Genomic DNA, 19,189 nt, shown 5'->3' with positions numbered 1-19,189 from the left:
CTGGTGTTTATCGAGAACCGCGAAGCGGTTCGCGATATGTATTCACAATTTCAAATTGACTAGCAGAGTCGCGTAACGCTGCTTAAAACACGAAAAACGTTTCAAAATGATGGAAGTCAACTTCTTGCAAAGTAGGAACTTCTGGCACTGCAGATTTTCGGCATTTTAAAATGTGCACGCGAGTGTTTAATTTTTCTTAAAACTGTACAGTAGTTGAAATAAATCAAGCGTCTCCAATAGCGAAGCAGCCCGGGTTGAAGTTTCTTTGATTTCATACAAGGATCATATATGATATCTTACTGTCCATACTTGATTTATTAGTACGATCCTTGTATGAAACCAAAGAAATCATATATGATCCTTTTATGATTACCAAGAAACCATATATGATCCTAGTACGAATACCAAGAATCATACATCTATTTATTAAAAAGCTTTAACCATTTATGTTTCTTTTGTTTTTATTCGGTAGGGCATCACCTATATGATACCCCGGCATCACATTGTGATCCGCCAAAAGACCCTAACGTACAATATCAATTAATAATAATAATGAGTAAGTCCAAACAGATAACAAAATCTTTGACATACTCTGAAGCCAGTTTATACATATGAATGCTCATTTATAAAAAAAAATTAATCAAGAAAAAATTGCATATTACGTCAAATTCGTTTTCTGAATACGTTTAAACCACAAAGTTATTCTTTTAGCGCACACAAAGAATCAAATGTGGATTGCAAATGATATCTTTATTGCAATTCATATATGACCTAGTACGAAATCAAAGAAAGTTGTATGATCGTTGACCCGGGAGCCAACTATTTATAGCGGTTTGATTCAAGTATCAAAAGAAGGTAGATTGCTGAGTTTCAAAGATTGAACTTAGACTTAAAGAAGTGAGTCTTTTTTGCCATAAACTTAGTGTCTCGCAGGGCACTAAGTTTAGGACAAAAATTAGACTTTCACTTATGTAAGTCTAATTTCAAGCTTTCAAACTAGTGTCTCTGCTTCAAAGTTTTAGTTACCGACGAAATCGTACCCGGGGTTTTCCGATCAAAATATTGCATCTCAGCAATTAATGGAAGTGAAATCTTTTTCGCTCTGTTATCTTATGAGACTGCAAATCTGCTGCCAGCTGATTAATAAAATCTCTGCAAATAAGTTTTGAAAGTTAGAAAGAGAAATTTAAGGTGATTTGGATACTCATTTATAGACCACCTGGGTTTGCCCTAATGCACATTACTGCCCCCGCGCACTTTGCTGCCCCTTCCTGTAACCCAGTCAGGCTACCCTACCTGCGCTTAAAACCTCGTAAGTCTTCTAAGAGTGATTTTTCCGACATTAGCCGGTTTTATGTCGTTTCTTCATTTTGTTATTCGTGAAGTGGAAGAAGCGTCTAGCAACATGACTTTACATTTTACCTCTATTCTCTATCTGTCACCTCAGCCTCAATTTTTAAACGTTGATTGGCTCGCAACAAAAGATTTCTTGTGGATTTGGAGATGGTCTTAATGAGTCATGCAATTTTATTGGTCCTGTTGGTCGAGATAAATTGGTCAAGCCCGGAACCTTAAGTTGCTGATTAGCTGTCTACGTGCCTTACCCGCTACTCTGCAAGTAGGGATTGACTGAAACGACTGAGTAGTAAAATACAGGGTATGAAAATCAATTCTTTCAGACCCCCCACCCCCACGGAACTCCGACTGACACAAGTTTATGGTGTAAAGGGCAATTGTATGTGATTTGGATGCCACCCTCTGCCTGATACCTCTTCCCTCACCAAACTAGTAATGTTTATTTGTTGTTTGAAAGCATTTCGCCCGACGTTAGTTGGTATCTTTTATAACCCAAGATTTTTTCGGGTTCGATGTTTAAGTTTTTCAAATACCGCTGTTTTAGAGCAGATTTTTTTTGAAAGCTTTTGCTCTCTCTTCAATCTTGTCAGATGTTTATCTCTCTTCAATCTTGTCGGCATCTTTTCTCTCGCTTGTTATTAATTGCTCTTGAACGAAGTTCATAGCAATTATTGTAAACGTGTGTCTTTTTTATGCAAAATTTTCGCTGGACAATTTCGACTTTTCGAGTGACTTTTACGCCCTTGACTTTTTGCGTTTCGCGTGATCTAAAATTCTCTCTCAATCACAATTTCAAGCAGCTGAACTCAATTGGCGTCAATTTAATACTAAAAGTCAACTGAAAAGTGCGCAGAAACTGGTGCCATTTTTTACTTTAAATCCTAATAGTGGTATATGTTAACCTCTTATGTGGTTATTTGAAGCCCACTATAGAACTTCTTAGTCTCATTTAGGCTCGCCCTCTCCCCCCGACTGAAGCAGGCTGCAATTGATTAGAGCTCCCACTAGTCGTTCGAGAGCAATTCTTCCGACGTTTGGTCGGTTATGTTTGCTGGCGAGATCGTTTAGAAATCACTCGCGTTTAATTCAATCTACTGGACTTTGTTGCACGAGCTAATGGGTGGCGGGTTTGATTGCACTGAGATTGGTTTTAAATTTCATTTAAAATCAGATCTTTTCCATTATAGTCTCATCACATTGTTTGTTTACAACAATGGGAGGATTAGGAGGAGGAAGGGGCTATGCGTTATGAACACTAAGCTGGGGTGCGGAGGTATATTATATTGAATGTCACCTAGTGAGATTTGAGTTATTTGAGACACCTAGTGAGTGTAGTGTCCCCTTGTTTTAACTTAGCTAAAATGGAATTCATCCCGCATTTTTTAGCGCAATTCAGCCGACGTTATTTGTCGATATTGAGTCTGTTGAAATGAGCGCAACAAGTCACTTTTTATTTCAGGTTACCGGTTCCTCGTGCTGGAGAAGTTTTGGGTTTGGTGGGCACAAACGGTATTGGGAAGTCAACTGCGCTAAAAATTCTGGCAGGAAAGCAGAAGCCAAACTTGGGAAAATATGACGTAATTTATTTGCATAGGTGGAAGAATTTCACCTTTTTATTTTGTTTAATTGCTCTCAAACGAAGTTTGTAGCAATTATATTAGTCCTGTCGGTCTTTTTTATGCAATTTTTTGCTTGACCGATTTTTCGTCTGACGCTTTTGACTTTTCGTCCTCAAAAACGGTATAAAAAGGTAGCGCCCAGCGGGCATTAAATGCTCTTGGAGCCTTTCAGCTGTTCCAGCTCAAACTGTTTTGGAGACTTATACGTATAGTGTGAAGGGCGGTTCTTAGAAAATGAAGACACCCCCACTGTTGAACCCACAGTATTGCCCCAACCCCCCCCCCCCCCCCCCCCCCCCACACCCCACTGTTGCACCCCCATCAGCCCCCGGTGCAACCCCCCGTGACTAGCTACCGACGAACAACCGCTCGCTAAAACACGCAATTTTATACTAATTTTAACAATTTTTTTCAAGCTTTTTGAATTTTTTGTCATTTTTATCAGCCCTAGGTGTCAGGGAACCTCCTCTAGGGTTTGAGAGTAGGTTACTGCATATTTTCTGAAGGAAGTGGAATGGTTTCAACATTTTAGCATTTTTTTGACAAAACGTGCAATTTCAATTTTTTTGACATTTATTTTTCATTATTTACGTCATTCCAGACGCAGGGGCCAGAAAACCCCCCTTAAAGGTAATGGATAAGTTGCTGAAAAATTTTCATATGCCATGGAATAGTTTTCAACTTCTTAATATCACAAATTTTAGCAATTTTTTGATAAAACTCACTTTTTCAAGTTTTTTGAAATTTTTTAAATGATTTTTTAGGTTTCTCCATCCTCAAGAGCCACATAACCTCGTCTAGAGTTGATAATAGTTTACCGCATAGTTTCTAGATGTAATGGAATGTTTTTCAAGATTGAAAAAACAATTTATCACAAATTTAAGCAGTTTTTTTTTTAAAATTTTTGCAATTTCAGATTTTTTGAATCTTTTCGAATTCGAATTTTTCCTCCAAGGTTTGATAGTAAGCTGTTTCATTGTTTGTAGATTTAATGGAATGGTTATCATTATTTTAATGACTCCAGCTTTATCAATATTTTGATAAAATTTAAATTTTTTAAATTTTTGAAAATATCATGTTCCAAGTTTATGGATCTTTATGAGCCAGTGAAAGTATTTAGAGCTTGAAATTGGGATACTCGATAGTCTCTTGAGACAATAAATTGGTAAGATTTTATTATCTTGAATTTAAGCAGGCTTTTGTTAAAATTTGCGATTGTTTTCAATTTTTTTGAATATTTTTGTCCTTTGCTGAGTTCAGTGATCATTACTGGCCAGCGAAACTTTTTTTTAGTCTTGCATATGGGCTACTTGACAGAACTCCAGTGACGAAAAATTGTTTTGAACATTTTTTTCGCTGCGAAATCTGGAAACTTTAAATTTTGCAATATTTTGCAATTTTTTAAATTATCAGATTTTTTTCTATTTGAATTATTTTCTAACAAGGCTAGAAAACCAAAAGTTGCAGAGTCGAATCAAGCTAAAGCTAGCCTCACTAAACCGTGGCTACTACTGACAAAGCCAACCGGTCGCAGGTCGTTTGAGAGCAATCGGCCGACCTTAGTCGGTTATGTTTGATGATATAGAACGCTTTCAATTGTTTTACGTCAGCTTGGGGCGACTTTCCGGATTTTTTTTAAAAATCAAGTTGTCGAAACCTGCAAGATTATTTGTTTTAATTTATGCTGTGATTGCAATTTTATTAAAGATACAAGTTTTTCGGAGTCAAATCTTCTCACGTAAAGTTTTCAACGAATGGATCTGCCTCTTAAACAACGGAAAGATTGTAGTTATAGAAAGTCCTATAGTTGTAGTATGCTGTGACGAACAACACTATTATAATATGGCTGTGGTTTTTAGTTTAACTTTAATAATGATATATATAAAAACTATTAACGATTAATCCCACCTTTTACTAAGCTATACAAGCTATTATGAGATGAAAATCATGTTATGATTCGTTCACACATGCTAATGAAAAAAAACTTTGTTCTTGAGTATTCAGTGAGTCATGATTATTGTTTTTTTTTCATTTTAGTCACCTCCGGACTGGGCAGGAATCCTGCACCACTTCAGAGGATCCGAGCTGCAGACTTACTTCACTCGCATCTTGGAAGACGACTTGAAGGCCATCATCAAGCCTCAATACGTGGACCAGATTCCGAAGGCTGCCAAGGGAACTGTGAAGACTCTGTTGGACAGGAAGGATGAGACAAACAGACTGAAGGAGTTTGCCACACAGCTGGAGTTGAACCACGTTATGGATCACAATATTATGGATCTCTCAGGTTTGATTATAGTTATTTTTAGCATCTGGTATACCAGTCTCAGCCCAATTTTCGAGTTAACAAGACGATACTGCTTGCAGAGTTGTAAAAATGAACACCGTCCCCTAAAATATTGGGGGGTATAATAAGTAGAATAAGATAACAATGTCACAAGGCCTTGCGTCGTGGCGTAAATAATTTGAACCTTTGCACCAATTTCGGGCGCAAAAAATTCTGAGACAGCGAAAAGTTGATCCGTTGAATTTAACTGAAATCTTGCAAACTTTTGCTAACAGAGGCTTCAAACCTGCAGATTTAGGTTTTAATGTTATGCAATGGGATATTTTGAATCAAGACAGGTAGTTTTTTTCAGGAGGGGAGTTGCAGAGATTCGCAATTGCTGTTGTCTGCATCCAAAAGGCAGATATATTTATGTTTGACGAACCCTCCAGTTACTTGGATGTGAAACAACGTCTCAAGGCTGCCTCTGCCATCAGAGCCGTTCTTGAGGACCACAAATACGTCATCGTAGTGGAGCACGATTTGAGTGTGCTGGACTACCTGTCTGATTTCATCTGTGTCTTGTATGGTCATCCGGGAGCATACGGTGTGGTAACGTTGCCATTTTCAGTTCGAGAAGGTATCAATGTGTTCTTGGACGGTTTTGTGCCGACGGAGAATTTGAGGTTTAGAGAGGCGTCGCTACAGTTCAAAATCAGTGAGACTGCAGAGAGAGATGGAGATTTGAAACAGATGAGAAGATACCATTATGGGACTATGATGAAACGAATGAAAGGTTGGCGTTTGTATTTAGATATGGTGTAGAATAGCGAGACCTTATATTTAGGATCTGAGTTCTTTTTACGCGCGATTCAATTAGCAAACTTAAGAGGATTCTGTTTTTTTACTGGATGCAATGAAAGCATCTGTTATTATTGTTCCGACCTCATGTAATAAAGAAATATATGCTAGCTATGCTTTTTTGTTTTTTCACTTGTCACCTCCGTAAATATCAATTGGATGAAGACATGAGTGTAATCAATCGAAAGCCCTTGAGTATTAAAAATTTTTTGTGAAAAAGATATTTAGAATTTCGCTTCTGTTGAGATAATAATTTTTTATAACACTTAAGTATTTCTCGAACACAATTTTATGAACGCAATTTTGAGTGATTTGAGTGCATAGTGTGAATTTTCACTTTTAATGGGTCAAGTTTGTGTGTTCATTTCTGTGATTAATTGCTCTCAAACGAAGTTGTGGTAATTGTATTAGTCCTGTGGTCTTTTTAATCTGCGATTTTTTATCTGCCAATTTAATCCAGAGTCAATACCGAAAAACGGGAATAACAAGTAAAATAGGATAAATTCATAGAACACATTTTTAGATGCCCGCTACTTGAACTTTGTTTCAATGATGTTGAGTCACTATTTCCAATCCTCTTTGTTTTTGATACCAGCACCTCTATCCTTTTATTTTGAAACAGGAGTAAGTCTATTTGCAGGATGGATTAAAAAATTGATGGGATAATGGGAATCAACGACGGTTATTTTTTTGGCATCTGATGTGTTTGTTTTATTTTTTGGTCACATATGATTAACCTCAACCCTCAAAAATGTCTATCCTTTTTCTCAAAATGACCTCTTTACTTTAATTCAAGGATGAGGTCAGCTGAAAGTGTGTCGCTCTAATTCAAGGTCATTTTAGAGCAGCTAATAGAATCAGCAAAAGTTTATACATTCAATATCAACATTAACATCTCAGCAATAATTTAAACGAGAAGATATTTCTCCTTCGGTCTGTTTTTAATAGCCGCACAGCTATAGCTGGGGCTATTATTGGCCTTCTCTTGGTTTTTTATTTCGTCGTCGCGATTCTTGTTACGACCATTTGACGTCACAACCACTTCAAATCTGCTTTTTGTTCATTCGTTCATGCAATTTCAACTGAAGCGCGTGTGTGACGTCATTTTTTGCTCTTAGTGGAGCGAGTTTTTTTTGTTCATTCGCGTGATTAAATTTTTGGTCACACTTGACTGACTTCACTCTCAAAAATGACTTCCTTAATTTGAAATTGACTTTTATTTACTTTAATTCAAAGAGATAAGGTCAAATGGTTGTGTGTCACTCTAAATGAAGGTTATTTGAGAGCAGCTAATAGAGGCAGCAAACTTATACGGATTTTGAATCAAAATATAACAGATCAGCCTTCATTGAAAAGACGAGTTTTTTTCGGTCTCTCTTTTTTTTATTGTTTTTGATACTACAGATCTACGAAGCTATTGCGGCTATTTTCTGGCAATCTGCCAGTTATGTCTGTAATAGCCGCAAAAGGATAGCTGGAGCTATTATGGGCCTTCTCTTGTTTTTAATTGCTTTTTAACGAAGTTCATAGCATTTTTTGTTAACGTGTTGGTAGTTTTTTTGCTTGATCATTTGCAATTTTTTGCAATTTTTTTTTGCTTGATCATTTTGCGCTTTTCTTCTAGAACATTCTTTGGCTTCTCATGTAACTTTTTCGTGCTTTCGGTTTTCATTTTTGAGTGATCTCTATTGCTCGCACTCCGCAATAAAGCTTGTTGCTAATATAAAGTCGGTTACAGCATAGCAAAAAGAAGGGCCTGATAGCCGAGTGGTCAGTGCATCTGGTTATTGCTTGGGAGGTCAATGGTTCGAATCCTGGCGGGGGAAAATGGTTTTCTATCCGCCTGTCGATCGAGAGCAATTCTTCCGACATTATTGGGTTTATGTTTTTAATAGCCGCCCTCAGCTTCTCAGCCGGCTGTTATAGCGCTTCTGTTTTTTAATTTGTCGAATAAAAATTTGTTATGCTTTACCTCATTTTGCCGCCTTTTGGACATTCTGCATGAATTTTTTTGACTTCTTTAGGCTAGTTTTTTTCTTAGCTTATTCTGCTACAAGTTTTTTTAATCAACAGTTTATCAGCAACGGAATCCAAAGTGAACGGCGTCATAAAAAAAAAGAATTCCAAAATAGAAACGGGATAAACCCATGAAGCCCATATTAGATGACAGCTACTTGAACTTTGTTCTTATCAGTCTCAGTTAACATTTCAATGGGTTTTGCCATTGATACTAGCACCTGCATCCTCTCATTTAGAAACATGGGCATGCATCCTGACTACGAATTCAATAAAATATTTCGCACTTTCAAAATGGTTGTGTTCAACAATCAACTGTTATCATTGTTTTTCTGTTCTTCCAATCGCAATCAGTGTTATGGGAATTAATGGCAGTTATTTTCCGAGCATGTTATTGGTTGCTCTAATTAAAACAATAATTTTGGTTCTCTGCACTCAATTAAAGATAAAATCTTAAAACCTAAATTTGTATTGAGAGCTTTTATCTTTTATATTTTTTTCTGCTGTTATCTCAAGACGATGAAGCAAATACATTTAAAAGAAATTGTAAAACGACCTCGTAATTACGCGGTGGATAATAGGGTTTACCTGCAAAAAAGGTTTATGATTGAGAATATAGTTTGAAAAGCGTTTTCTTTCGACAACTTTTTCAAATTGTTTCCCTGAATTGTTAATCTATCAAATTTAATAAGCATTTGCTCGTAAAAACGAACAGAGAAGTCTTTAATGTTTTAAAAGCATGAGACGTCGTTCCTGCTGACTTTTATACTACTTACTGTAGTTGTCATGCCACTGAATCCCTAACAGATTATACTACTATAGTAAATCGTAACTCTGCTTTTGCTGTCACATAGTTGCTGCATTAAATTACACAGTAAAGCAATTCACTCAGAGTTCGTTTTCGGTGACTTTTTGTGTGATGGTTTCAATAGTTTTTTGTGCCCTGAAAAGGCCACAGATAGTGCAAATTAATATTGAATCCATGCTTGATGATTATTGTTCTGCCATATAGATGTTGCGATTTTAGTGAGAAAACTGAAGGACATTTTTTTGCAATAAAGCACGAGAAAATGGTTCGTTTTCTCAGAAGAGTTTGTTTAACTACAAATATACAAAACCCTGAAGTATTCAAGTTTGTTTGGCGTCTAGAGCATCTCTTAACTGCTGATATACAATAGGAACGTAGACTGACAATTATGTTATTAAAAGAATACGAAATCCTTAATTACTTTGAAATTTTATTAGTTTTGAAGTGCCCCCTGCATGAGAGTTTCTAACAGTAGAACAAACTTATGTTAGAACAGCAAATCTTTGGTGTTTATGCGGCTTTTATTTGGTGCCGTATAAATTGGTATTATTGGAATTATTAAACTGGTAAAATGTAGTTTGCAGTACTGGTTTTCTACTGGCTTAGTGAAAGCTTCGTATATATGAATGAACGCCAATAATTTGATGTAATATATTTTTTTTATTCTTGTTAGATTAATGTTAAGTGTGCTCTTGGAATTAACACTTCAAAAGCACAGTTTCGTGAGTTGCCTGGTTTAATATTTGTTACATAGGTTGCCATAAGAAATTTGGGAGATTAATTAGATTATTGAATTAATTGTGAAGTTCAATGGTTTATTGTCAGCTAATGAGTTTTGAGTTTACGTGAGATTGACAGTTCTTGATTATTTGATGTTATGGCTGAATACGTCGATGTTATGGCTGAGCCATGTCGAATCAGCACGTGCAGAGATTCAAAATAGTGCACATATGGCAAATAATCAACGGCATCAGTGTTGATGACATCGCCGGCCCCATTTGCATGATCGCAATGAATAGTCGAATTCCGTAAAGACAATGCTTTGTTAGGTAGAAACCTGATGTTGATGACAATATTGCGTTCCAACGAATATTGAAACAATTATTGTTGTCGTATGTATGTATTTTTGCGAAAAGTTTTTTTTATAGCTGCGAAACTGTAAGGTGAGCGGAGCTATATTATGGTGCTCTTGATTTTTTGTTTTGTCGTCTGACGCTCTTTTTTGTTTCTCATTTTTTCACACAGCAAAGCTGAAAAAGTCACAGCAAAGCTGAAAATTTTCTGAATGATTTCTTCCTCTCACTGACGGCATTTGCGTGAGTAACGTCATTTCTCACTCGCTCTTGCAAAAGTTCTCAGCTCATTTGCGTGATTAGATTTTGATTATACGTGACTTACCTCACTCAATAAAAATGACTTTGGCACTAAAACTTAAGTTTACTTTGATTTATTTGATTTAGTTTAAGGTCAAGGAAACTCATATGTGTAATAAAGGTCACTAAGGAAAAGAATTCTGAGCAATGAATTTTAACAAGCTTTTTTAAAATTTATCGGTGAATGTTTTTACATAGCTTTTTGAGCGGCGTCGATAACTTTTTCAACTTATATCTTTCTCTTTTATACGGCACGCACGTCTATTATTTTGCTGCTATTCCGGCAATCTGCCGGCTATGTTTACTTCTCGAGTGTCTTTTCACAACGCTTGATTTATAATAATTTGCGTTTTTAATTGCTCTTGAACGAAGTTGTTTGAAGCAGTTATTGTGGACGTGTATTGCTTGACTTTGTTTGCTCATTTGTTCTAGAGCATTCGTGGGTGAATTTCTCACACTTAAGTTATTTTTGAGGGATTTCAATTGCTCTTACTCCGAAATTAAGTTTAATTACTAATTCAAAAGCGATTTTTAACGACTGATTCTCACAGGGCCGTTGTAGCTTAGGGGTTAAGATATCTGACCGCTATCCTGGAGGTCCGGGGTGCGAATCACCTGTGGGGGTGCTTTTTCAACTGCACCCCCCTGTGGTGCTCCATAAAACATTTCTAAGCTACACACCCTCTAAATCATCCCCGCCTGCCGTTCGAGGGAAATTCATCCGACTTTAGTCGGATTGTTAATAGCCGCCCTCATCGTCTCAGCCGGCTATTATAGCGCTCTTTTTTTTATTCAAAGAATTTGAATTGTATTGGGGCGCTGTCTTTCTTTTAAGATCTGTTCACACATTTTCATGATTTTTGAAGTCAAATTGGAGTAGTGATTTTTGGTCACGCCGAAACAGGAAATGGAGCGAAAAAGCGAGTTGTTTTGCGGTGTGAATTTTTTTCACTTCAATTTTAAAGTAGTGAGAAAACGGTGTTTGAACAAAATTTCGGTTTCCCGGTTGTGGTTTTTTTGTTCACATGCGGCAGTTTCACTCTGATTTTTACATTTTTTTTCGATTTTTTGGATCGGATTTTTTCTAAATGGTTTTCCCAATCCATTCACAGCTCATTCTAGGCCTAGTTTTTTTGTTTGAATTAAATATTCCTTTCTCGCTAGTGGTTTTTTTCACATGCGGCATTTTGACATTGATTTTCTGTTTTTTCTTATTTTTTTGATCTGGTTTTTTTAAATAGTTTTCTCAATTCACTCAAAGTCCATTCTAGGTCTAGCGTTTCTGTTTAGTCAATGAAAATTTTGAATTGTACGTCAGGACTTGTCCTTCTATATTTTTACAATTCAAAGAATTTGAATTGTATTGGGGCGCTGTCTTTTTTTTTAAGATCTGTTCACACATTTTTGATGATTTTTGAAGTCAAATTGGAGTGGTGATTTTGGTGACGCCGAAACAGGAAATGGAGCGAAAAAGCGAGTGGTTTTGCGACGAGAATTTTTTTCGCTCTAATTTTAAAGTAGAGTGAGAAAACGGTGTTTGAACAAAAATTCGGTTTCTCGGTTGTGGTTTTTTGTTCACATGCGGCAATTTCACTCTGATTTTTACTGTTTTTTCGATTTTTTGGATCGGATTTTTTTCTAAATAGTTTTTCCAATCCATTCACAGCTCTTTCTGAGTTTTTTGTTAGAATCAAAAATACATATCTCACTAGTGGTTTTTTGTTTTCCCTAGCAGCATTTTGACATTGATTTTCTGTTTTTTTGTTTTTTCATCTGATTTTTTTTAGAAATGGTTTTCCCAATTCACTCATTGTCCATTCTAGGTCTAGCTTTTCTGTTTAGTCAATGAAAATTTTGAATTGTACGTCAGGACTTGTCCTGCTATATTTTTACAATTCAAAGAATTTGAATTGTATTGGGGCGCTGTCTTTTTTTTTAAGATCTGTTCACACATTTTTGATGATTTTTGAAGTCAAATTGGAGTGGTGATTTTGGTGACGCCGAAACAGGAAATGGAGCGAAAAAGCGAGTGGTTTTGCGACGAGAATTTTTTTCGCTCTAATTTTAAAGTAGAGTGAGAAAACGGTGTTTGAACAAAAATTCGGTTTCTCGGTTGTGGTTTTTTGTTCACATGCGGCAATTTCGCTCTGATTTTTACTGTTTTTTCGATTTTTTGGATCGGATTTTTTTCTAAATAGTTTTTCCAATCCATTCACAGCTCTTTCTGAGTTTTTTGTTAGAATCAAAAATACATATCTCACTAGTGGTTTTTTGTTTTCCCTAGCAGCATTTTGACATTGATTTTCTGTTTTTTTGTTTTTTCATCTGATTTTTTTTTAGAAATGGTTTTCCCAATTCACTCATTGTCCGTTCTAGGTCTAGTTTTTCTGTTTAGTCAATGAAAATTCTTTGAATTGTACGTCAGGACTTGTCCTGCTATGTTTTTTTTACTTCGTTGAACTTTTTTTCGCTTTACCATTTTGCCGCTTTTTCGACATTTTGCGTGAAATCTTTTTGACTTCTGTAGGCTAGTTTCTTTCTTTTCTCATTCTGCTAAAAGTGAATTTGAACATCAGTTGCTCAGCAAAGCAATTCAAAATGAACCGAGTCAGTATAAAAATTTGAAGTCAGAAATAGAAACGGGATAAACCCATGAAGCCCAATTTTAGATGCCCGCTATTTGAACGTCGTTCCTATAAGTCTTAGTTACCATCTCTCATGCTTATTGGTATTTATAGTAGCCCCTGTAGCCTCTCTTTTTTTCAATATCTTCTATTCGTTCAATCCCAATCATGCTTATTGGAATCAATGGCGGCTATTTTCCGCCAATCTGCCGGGTATGTTTCTAAATTGCTCAATCATGCGAATTTTTTTTAGCTTTACTCAAGTGACGACGGTTTACTGAGAAAAGTCGAATGAAAAATGCGATAAAATTGTTTTTAAAACTTTAAATATTAGTGTCCTATATACGCTCTGGTTAATAACGCGTATATGGTTAATAACGCTATGGTTAATACATTAATAATTCGTAGCCCTTGTAAAACCTATTGTCGCACCAGCCCGCTGCATTGCGGAGTGCTGCTTTTGATATCGAGATAATGCCAGATAAATTTATCTGTAATGCGAACTGCACTCATATAATTAGAAAGTTCTATTTAAATGTTTCAATTTCAGGATTCCAATTGGACATAGAGGCTGGCAGATTCACAGACAGTGAGATTGTGGTAATGATGGGGGAGAACGGGACTGGCAAGACCACATTCATCCGCATGCTGGCTGGCAGACTGGAACCAGACGAGGGGGATCCGGTACCAGAGCTCAATGTCAGCTACAAGCCACAGAAGATCAGTCCTAAGTCAGAGGTGGGTTATCAGTGTTTAATTGCTGCGTGTGAAGCTTGTAGTTTTTTAATTGCTCTCGAACGAAGTTTGAAGCAATTATTATAAACGTGTGTCTTTTTATGCAAAATTTTTGCTGGAGCGTTTTCTAGAACATTCTTCCAATTTCACTTCTCCGGTGCCTTTCACGCTTGACTTGATTTTTGTGTGACCTAAATTGCGCTTATTCAGATATTACCTAAACTGACTCTCGTTCGAGAGCAGTTTGGACGACTTCAGTCGGTTTATGTTAATTGATTTCTTAAAAAAGTTAGAACAAATTTTTGGCGTAGTTTACAATTTCATCTATTTTTAGGTGTACTTGAGATTAAACTAAAGGTTGTTTTGTTACGCTTACAATTTGAGGAAGAATCTAGAATATCAATATGCCACCCTTGACACGAAAGACTAGTATCTGACGTTTAAACAATCGTTTGTTTGTTTAGGGCACTGTGCGACTGTTGCTGCATGAGCGTATCCGAGACGCATATATTCATCCCCAATTCATTGCTGACGTCATGAAACCACTTGACATTGACAACATCATCGACCAGGAGCTGCAGGTGGAGACAGCCATTTTTTAACTATAAAGATTCTGGTATTCAATTCAGTTTGATAGGTAGGTTTTGTACAAGGATAAAAGTGCGCATAGTTTGGTTGTTAACATGCAACCAATTTTATAATTTTTGGTTGATGCATACGAGAAAGTGATAGGACAATAGATCGAAAGACAACAGATCGAAAGCAAAAATTGGGACAATAGACCGAAAATTAAATTATTCCAGTTGAGTATTGGACAATCAGATTTGAGCGCTCATTTATTATAAAACATATAACATGTTCTGTTGATATTTTGTTCGGTTATGATAGATTCATATCAAGTCCCACGGGCCGCTGAGGCATGGCCATAATGTGTTAATTATATTTCAGCTCGCAAATAATGCTTAATTTCAACCAATAAGAATAGAGATTAATTTCCGATCTATTGTCTCAATTTTTCTGTTTTTGATCTGTTGTCCTTTCGATCTATTGTCCGGTCACCGTACGAGAACTGGTTATTTTTTGGCAGTCAGCTAAAAACAAGATCTTTAAATTGTGAAAAATGTTTGATGTTCATTTAACTATTATTTTAGAATCTGTCCGGTGGTGAGTTGCAGCGAGTTGCATTGACCCTCTGTCTGGGCAAGCCGGCCGATGTTTACTTGATTGATGAGCCAAGCGCGTACCTGGATTCGGAGCAGCGTATCATGGCTGCCAAGGTGTGTAAAAATAAATGGTCAACGGGCATGATTTTAATTTTTTAATTGCTCTTGAACGCAGTTCATAGTAAACGTGTGTGTCTATTATTGTAAACGTGTGTGTCTTTTTTTATGCAAATTTTTCGCTTGACAGTTTTGCGCTTTTCTTCTAGAACATTCTTTGACTTCTCAAGTGACTTTTTCACGCTATCGTTCTTCATTTTTGAGTGATCTCTATTGCTCTCATCCCGAAGTAAAGCTTGTTGCTAATATAAATTTGTTGCAGCATAACAAAGAGAAGTGTCTGATGGCCCAGTGGGCAGTGCAGTTGATTACGGATCGGTAGGTCAAGGGTTGAAATCCCGGCATGGTCAAGAAATTTTCTACCCGCCTGTCGTTCGAGAGCAATTCTTCCGACATTAGTCGAATTGTGTTCTAATACGTGCTCTTTTGGGACTTCTTGTCCAAAATTCAATTTGGGATTAAGGACTTGGCTATCCTTTTAATATGACCGGAAACCATTTTCTTAGTGCGCCCCAATTATCGAACTTCACGAGCGATTTGTACATGGCTAACTATTTTTGAGATCTCAACCGCTTTTTTTCCTGATGAATGTGGAAACGAGTCTTTAGGTCAATATTCTGAACATACGCTGAGAAATAAATATAGTCATTGGATGTGCGTGCTTTTCCCTGGCTCTTTGCTACAATAAAATCACTTTAAATGAGCGCTTGGTGCTGTCGTACAACTCAATTTTGGTTTTTCTAGTGCTAATCAATACCTGTCTATTTTTCCGAAGCTCCAGACAAGTTAGAGTGTGCTAAAGACGGTAGTCATCCGAGCCGATTGTCTTGAGAGCAATCGTCTAGAGAGTTAATCTTGTTCACATATTTTTCGCTTGACAGTTTTGCGCTTTTCTTCTAGAACATTCTTTGACTTCTCAAGTGACTTTTTCACGCTTTCGTTCTTCATTTTATGTGTGATCTCTATTGCTCTGAAGTAAAGCTAATATAAATTCGGTTGCAGAATAAGTGGCTCTTTTCTGTTATTGCCCCCCCCCCCCCAGCCTTATATAGCCAGTCTATTTGCACCCCCAAATATGTACTTTTTGGTCCTTAGAGATCCCTTATTTCAGTCATAATAAATTGCCGGTACCGGTAGGCGAATGGATGAATTTTTGTTTCCGGTTGTCAAAAAAATTAGTGCCATAAAGCTATTCCTGTCACAGAAAAGCGCAAAAATATTAAAAACACGGATTATTCTTTGTCTGCTTACATTATAAGCGAAGTTCAATTACCGTACACGTCTTAATTTCAAAACTTCGCGGCGTAATTAAATTGTAAATGCCGTTTGCATATAATTGTATATGTAAGTGTATGAAACGCAACCAATATGCTATAACATGCTATAAGTGGGGGGTGCAAATGGACGTGGGGGGGCAATAACAGAAAAGAGCCGAATAAGTGAGGTATGTGATCTGTAGCGCAGTGGTTAGTAGTTGTGGCTGTGGATCGGGAGGGCAGTGGTTTGAATCCCGGCGGGGGAAAATTTTTTCCACCCATAATTTGATCTAGGCTACAGCCCCTGAATTAAAATGCCTCGCCTGTCGTTCAAGAGCAATTCTTCCGACATTTGTCGGTTTATGTTTTTTTGTGAAATGCTGTTCATACGATCAAGATAAATTAAATAGTCAACCTATTTCAATGAGGCAATGAGCTAATGGGGTTGTGATATGTGCTCACATAAGGCGCTGCAGTGAAGATCATTTTGGGTTAAAAGGTTTTGGGTTGAAGATCTGTTTGTGTTTGGGATTACAATGATCTGGTCGGTGCGATTTCACGGTTTTGGCTGCTCGCGAGGTGTTGCATTTATAAGGGCACAATTTGATCAAAAATAAGATAACCTGCATAAACGACATAGCTAAACAGGGCTGCGAACTCATTCTTATATAACTTGTGAAGATTTTTACAGACTGCTTCATTGAAGAAGTACTCTATTTGTTGTTAAGTGCAAAATTTTGCGGAACCTTAGAGAATAAAATTATTCTGCATGAATTTCAGATTCCCGTTATTTATAAGATTGACATTTGGATGCCAAAAGTTTATGAAAAGCTCTATTGGTTATTCCTCGTAAAAGCTTCATTTCCCCGATATATTTTTGAATTCTTGGAGAAATTAAAAAACAGGTGGTTGAATAAAAGGGGTGAACTTGCATTTTGAAGATTCCGGGATAGTTTTTATTATTGATCGTAATCTGCACGTGTTTTTTTGTGAGAATTTTGATCTCGATCGATTGTGTTGTAGGTTATAAAGAGGTACATTCTGCACGCGAAGAAGACTGCCTTCGTGGTGGAGCACGACTTCATCATGGCAACTTACTTGGCAGACAGAGTCATCGTGTTTGAGGGCAGTCCAGGAATCAAGACACAGGCACTCGCGTATGTTACTTTTGAGGATTTGTCTCCAATGTTGGATGTCAAAAGCTTGAAAGTCATTTTCTCTTTTGACAACTTGACAACGGTTTCTTTATTAATAGCCGCGAAGCGACGCCTGGTTATTAGTGGTCTCATCGTAGTTTTTAATAGCCGCCTCAGCTTCTCAGCCGGCTTATAGGGCTGCTATTTTTTACAATTCAAAGAATTTGAATTGTATTGGGACGCTGTGTTTTTTAAGATGTGTTCACACATTTTTAAATGACTTTGATCTTTCAAAACGGGATAAACAGGTAAAGCCCAGCGGGCATTAAGTTTCATTAGAGGCCCAAAGTTGGCTTTAGTAGTCCTTCAAGTGCTTAGAGTGGTGCAGCTGCTGGGATGGCCTTAATTTAAGGTTAAAAGGTCATTTTTTGGGCTCAAAATGGTGCAATTTTTCATGTTTTTTGTGATTTTTTAAAAGATAGTCTTAGGTTGAAGTTTTTAAAAGTTGATGGAGGCCTTTTGCGAGACAAAATTTCTTGTTATGACCATTTTATGAGCTATATGTTTAATTGCTCTCAAACGAAGTTTGTAGCAATTATATTAGTCCTGTCGGTCTTTTTTTTAAATGCGATTTGTCGCTTGACCAATTTTTCGTCTTACGCTTTTGACTTTTCGTTCTCAAAAAAGGGATAAACAGGTAGCGGGCATTAAGTGCTCTTAGAGCTTTTCAGCTTTGTTTCAGCTCAAACTGTTTTGGAGACTTATACTTATGTACTTATGGTGTGAAGGGTGGTTCTTAGAAGTTGAGGACACCCCCACTCTTGACCCCCCACTATTGCCTCCACCCCCGCCACCGCGCTGTTGCCCCCACTGTTACCAACCCCCTTCCTCCCCATCAGCCCCACGTTCAACCCCCCCTCAGCGTGGCTACTGACGAACAACCGATCGCTAAAAACACGCAATTTTATACTAATTTTCACATTTTTTTCAAGTTCTTTGAAAATTTTTTCAATCCTTTATTGAGTTCTTTCACCCTTAGGTGTCAAGGAACCACCTCTAGGGTTTTATAAAAGCTAACTGCATAGTTTTGGGTCGTAGTGGAATGGTTTTAACTTTTTAACATTACGAATATTACACTTTTTTGACAAAACGTGCAAATTTTTTTCAATTTTGACTTTTTTGGTTTTTCCCGTCTTTCCAGACGCAGGGGCCAGAAAACGTCTTTATGGATTGGATAATAAGCTACTGAAAATTTTTATTTGACATGGAATAGCTTGCAATTTTTTAATATGACAAATTTTAGCAAATTTTTTGACAAAACTTGCATTTTTTCACGTTTTTTGAAAATTTTTGTTGGTTTTTAGGTTTCTCCAGCCAGATTTCAACAACACGAATTTTAGCATTTTTTAAACAAAAAGTGCAATTTTTTTGACATTTATTTTCTTTCAGGTTTTTCAGCCGAACAGATTATCTGCGTTAGGATTTGATAAGTTGCTGGAAAATGTTTTTTGGCCATGAATTAGTTTTCAACTTTTATTAGCACAAATTTCAGCAGTTTCTTTAGGCAACATGCAATTTTTCAAGTTTTTTGAAATTTTGTGATTTTAGCTTTCTCCAGTATCAAGAGCCACATAACCTATTCTAGTGTTTGATTATAGGTTATTACTGCATAGCTTCTAGATGTAATGCAATGTTTCTCAAGATTTTAATATCAGCTATTTTTAAAAATATCTGCAATTTTTGAAAAACTTTTGAATTTTTTTGATTTTTTATCAGTTTTTCCTGCACCAGGGTCCTAGGGACCTCGTGCAAGGTTTGATAATAAACTACTGCATAGTTTCTAGAGCTAATGATATGGT

General features: G+C 36.7%; 2 protein-coding genes across 2 annotated transcripts in view; one reads left to right on the top strand and one right to left on the bottom strand.

Annotated features, from left to right (window-relative positions):
* The window catches only part of LOC142337861 (uncharacterized), a 96,667-nt gene extending 87,857 nt beyond the window's left edge, over positions 1 to 8,810 (bottom strand). The window contains exon 1 of the mRNA XM_075387459.1: positions 8,801 to 8,810. The gene's annotated coding sequence lies outside the window, so the exon portion shown is untranslated. The remainder of the gene's footprint in view (positions 1 to 8,800) is intronic.
* Positions 1 to 19,189, top strand: part of LOC142337859 (ATP-binding cassette sub-family E member 1-like) — a 29,675-nt gene that overhangs the window by 4,230 nt on the left and 6,256 nt on the right. Inside the window, exons 4-10 of the mRNA XM_075387453.1 lie at positions 2,816 to 2,933; positions 5,013 to 5,262; positions 5,615 to 6,037; positions 13,474 to 13,661; positions 14,123 to 14,239; positions 14,810 to 14,935; positions 17,218 to 17,351. Of these exons, the coding sequence (XP_075243568.1) occupies positions 2,816 to 2,933; positions 5,013 to 5,262; positions 5,615 to 6,037; positions 13,474 to 13,661; positions 14,123 to 14,239; positions 14,810 to 14,935; positions 17,218 to 17,351 (1,356 nt within the window). The remainder of the gene's footprint in view (positions 1 to 2,815; positions 2,934 to 5,012; positions 5,263 to 5,614; positions 6,038 to 13,473; positions 13,662 to 14,122; positions 14,240 to 14,809; positions 14,936 to 17,217; positions 17,352 to 19,189) is intronic.

The sequence above is a fragment of the Convolutriloba macropyga genome, chromosome 4, assembly GCF_964194025.1.
Source record: "Convolutriloba macropyga chromosome 4, txConMacr16.3, whole genome shotgun sequence".
In the NCBI taxonomy this organism is placed as follows: domain Eukaryota; kingdom Metazoa; phylum Xenacoelomorpha; order Acoela; family Convolutidae; genus Convolutriloba; species Convolutriloba macropyga.
This window is presented reverse-complemented; position numbering and strand designations above follow the sequence as displayed.